At 43.7% G+C, this 2,985-nt stretch overlaps 1 protein-coding gene across 1 annotated transcript in view; it reads right to left on the reverse strand.

The window, feature by feature from the left end:
• The window catches only part of tm2d3 (TM2 domain containing 3), an 8,850-nt gene extending 6,268 nt beyond the window's left edge, over positions 1-2,582 (reverse strand). The window contains exons 1-3 of the mRNA XM_082182401.1: positions 2,415-2,582; positions 1,875-1,970; positions 1,468-1,628 (exon numbers count right to left, since the gene is read on the reverse strand). Coding sequence (XP_082038527.1) covers positions 1,468-1,628; positions 1,875-1,970; positions 2,415-2,523 — 366 coding nt within the window. The 5' untranslated portion in view covers positions 2,524-2,582. The remainder of the gene's footprint in view (positions 1-1,467; positions 1,629-1,874; positions 1,971-2,414) is intronic.
• Positions 2,583-2,985: the final 403 nt, after the last annotated feature.

A 2,985-nucleotide genomic window follows, 5' to 3' on the forward strand; every position in this document is an offset into this window, starting at 1 on the left:
CTGGAACACACACACACACACACACACACACACACACACACACACACACACACACACACACACACACACACACACACACACACACACAGTGTTACACTCGTTCTGGAACACACACACACACACACACACACACACACACACACACACACACACACAGTGTTACACTCGTTCTGGAACGAGCAATTTTTTTTTATTTTACTTCAAGTAACAGATGTTTTTTATGGATTGTAGTAGGGCTGAGAATGTTCCTGACGGATGTTCCTGACATATTAGCCCGGTTCTGTCAACACTGCACTGGCTCCCTATTAAACATCGTATACATTTAAAAAATATTGCTGATTACTTACAAAGCACTAAATGGTTTAGCTCCGCAGTACTTGAGCGAGCTCTTAACGCATTATAGTCCTTCACGTCTATTGCGATCTCAAAACTCCGGCCAGTTGATAATACCTAGAATATCTAAATCGACTGCTGGCGGTAGATCCTTCTCCTATTTAGCACCAAAACTCTGGAACAGTCTTCCTACCATTGTCCAGGAATCAGACACACTCTGTCAGTTCAGAGCTAGACTAAAAACACATCTCTTTTACCTTACATTCATATAGAACATTATACATTTCTATTATTCCAATCAGTTAAATGATTATTAGGCTGCATAGATCAGGTCAGCCGGAACCGGGGACACTTCCTATAACACCTGATGTACTCGTTACATCATAAGAAGAATGGCATCTACGCTAATATTAGTCTTTCGGTTTATTCCGAGGTTTATGTGAATGTTCCTGACGGATGTGAATGTTCCTGACGGATGAGAATGTTCCTGACTGATGTGAATGTTCCTGACGGATGTGAATGTTCCTGACTGATGTGAATGTTCCTGACGGATGTGAATGTTCCTGACAGATGTGAATGTTCCTGACAGATGTGAATGTTCCTGACGGATGAGGATGTTCCTGATGGATGTGAATGTTCCTGACGGATGTGAATGTTCCTGACGGATGTGAATGTTCCTGACGGATGTGAATGTTCCTGACGGATGAGGATGTTCCTGACGGATGTGAATGTTCCTGACGGATGTGAATGTTCCTGACGGATGTGAATGTTCATGACAGATGTGAATGTTCCTGACAGATGTGAATGTTTCTGACGGATGTGAATGTTCCTGACAGATGTGAATGTTCCTGACGGATGTGAATGTTCCTGACAGATGTGAATGTTCCTGACGGATGTGAATGTTCCTGACAGATGTGAATGTTCCTGACAGATGTGAATGTTCCTGACGGATGTGAATGTTCCTGACGGATGTGAATGTTCCTGACGGATGTGAATGTTCCTGACAGATGTGAATGTTCCTGACGGATGTGAATGTTCCTGACGGATGAGGATGTTCCTGACGGATGTGAATGTTTCTGACGGATGTGAATGTTCCTGACGGATGTGAATGTTCCTGATGGATGTGTTTCTCACCACGCAGTGAACGCCGGCTCGGCTCCTGCAGGTGAAGTTCGCCGGTCGGCCGTAGGTGCAGTTGTGATGAAACGAGCAGGTGATGCAGTCGGACGGCAGTTTGCTGCACAGACCTCCACTGGGACACCTGGACGTGTAGTTCTCCGTCAGCACTGGAGACGCTGCGTGCACACACACACACACACGCGCGCACACACACACACACACACACACACACACACACACACACACACACACACACACACACACACTAGATGTTTCAGTCTCACACTGCTGCTCGTCTGCATGAGGCAGTGTCTGAGAGTCTCACGTGAGGAAGTGTGTGAGTGAGTCTCACCTGAGTGAGTGTGTGTGTGTGTGTGTGTGAGTCTCACCTGAGGGAGGGGGTGTGTGTGTGTGAGTCTCACCTGAGGACGAGGTCAGGGCCGCTGGGCTGCTCATCACCGGGTTCTGCTGAGCCGTGAACGGAGGATCCTGACCGACATGAGCAGAACTCAGATACCCTGAGGAGAGAGAGACCACATCACCTGTCTCTGTGTGTGTGTGTGTGTGTGTGTGTGTAACTTTATGGTTGTTCTGTAAAATATAGTGATAATAATATATATTATTATTATTATTATTAATACTCATATTTTTTTGTACATATTAGTGTTACTTTTTTATTTTGATAGTTTTAGTTTTTATAATTTAATTAAATGATGTTAGTGTGTAGTGCGACTGAACGGGGGAAAACTGACTTCTATTCTTTTATTGTCCTTTCCTGAAGACATGATTAAAGCGTTTCTTTAAAATACAGCAACATAATACCCTGTAAGTGTGATCACCATATGAATAAACCCTAGTATTTACATGGTCCACATGACATCACTCATGTACTGTACCAAAACACGGTTCTTCAGAACAACACCGCACTGATAGAGTTACCGAGGCACTGTTAGCGCTCTTACCGATCACACATTTAGAGTAAATGTCCAGCAGCAGCAGAACCAGCATCATATACGAGCTCATGATGTTCCGTCCGCGTTCAAAAACCCATTTCAGTCCGTTCGCTGTCATCCCGAACACTGGTTCTGTTCTGCTGCCAGACGGACAGACTCCACTTCCGCTTCCGCTTCCGCAAGAGTCCCAACGGCTGCTAGTTCAAAATAAAAGTCCGATAACGGTAAAAGAAAGATTGCTTTATTTATTCAATCTTTTTAGGGAGAATTTAAGGTATGATTTGTCTCTCTTTATAAATTGTATCTAAACGTTTCCCAGGAAGATATTTTCTTTATTTTTCTAACCAAGAGAAGGGATCCAGGCTTGTCAACTAGCTGAAATTGAAATTAGAAGGGATAGTTCACCAATTCTGTCATTAATCACTCACCCTCATGTCGTTCAAAACCCGTAATACTTTTGTTCATCTTCGGAGCACAAATTATTCTTAATGAAATCTAAGAGCTTTACGTCCATCCATTGACAGCTACGCAACTACCACTTTCATAAAAGTAATCCATTCGACTCCAGTGGTTTAACCAG

Source organism: Leuciscus leuciscus, assembly GCF_965113295.1.
Source record: "Leuciscus leuciscus genome assembly, chromosome: 10".
NCBI classification, from domain to species: domain Eukaryota; kingdom Metazoa; phylum Chordata; class Actinopteri; order Cypriniformes; family Leuciscidae; genus Leuciscus; species Leuciscus leuciscus.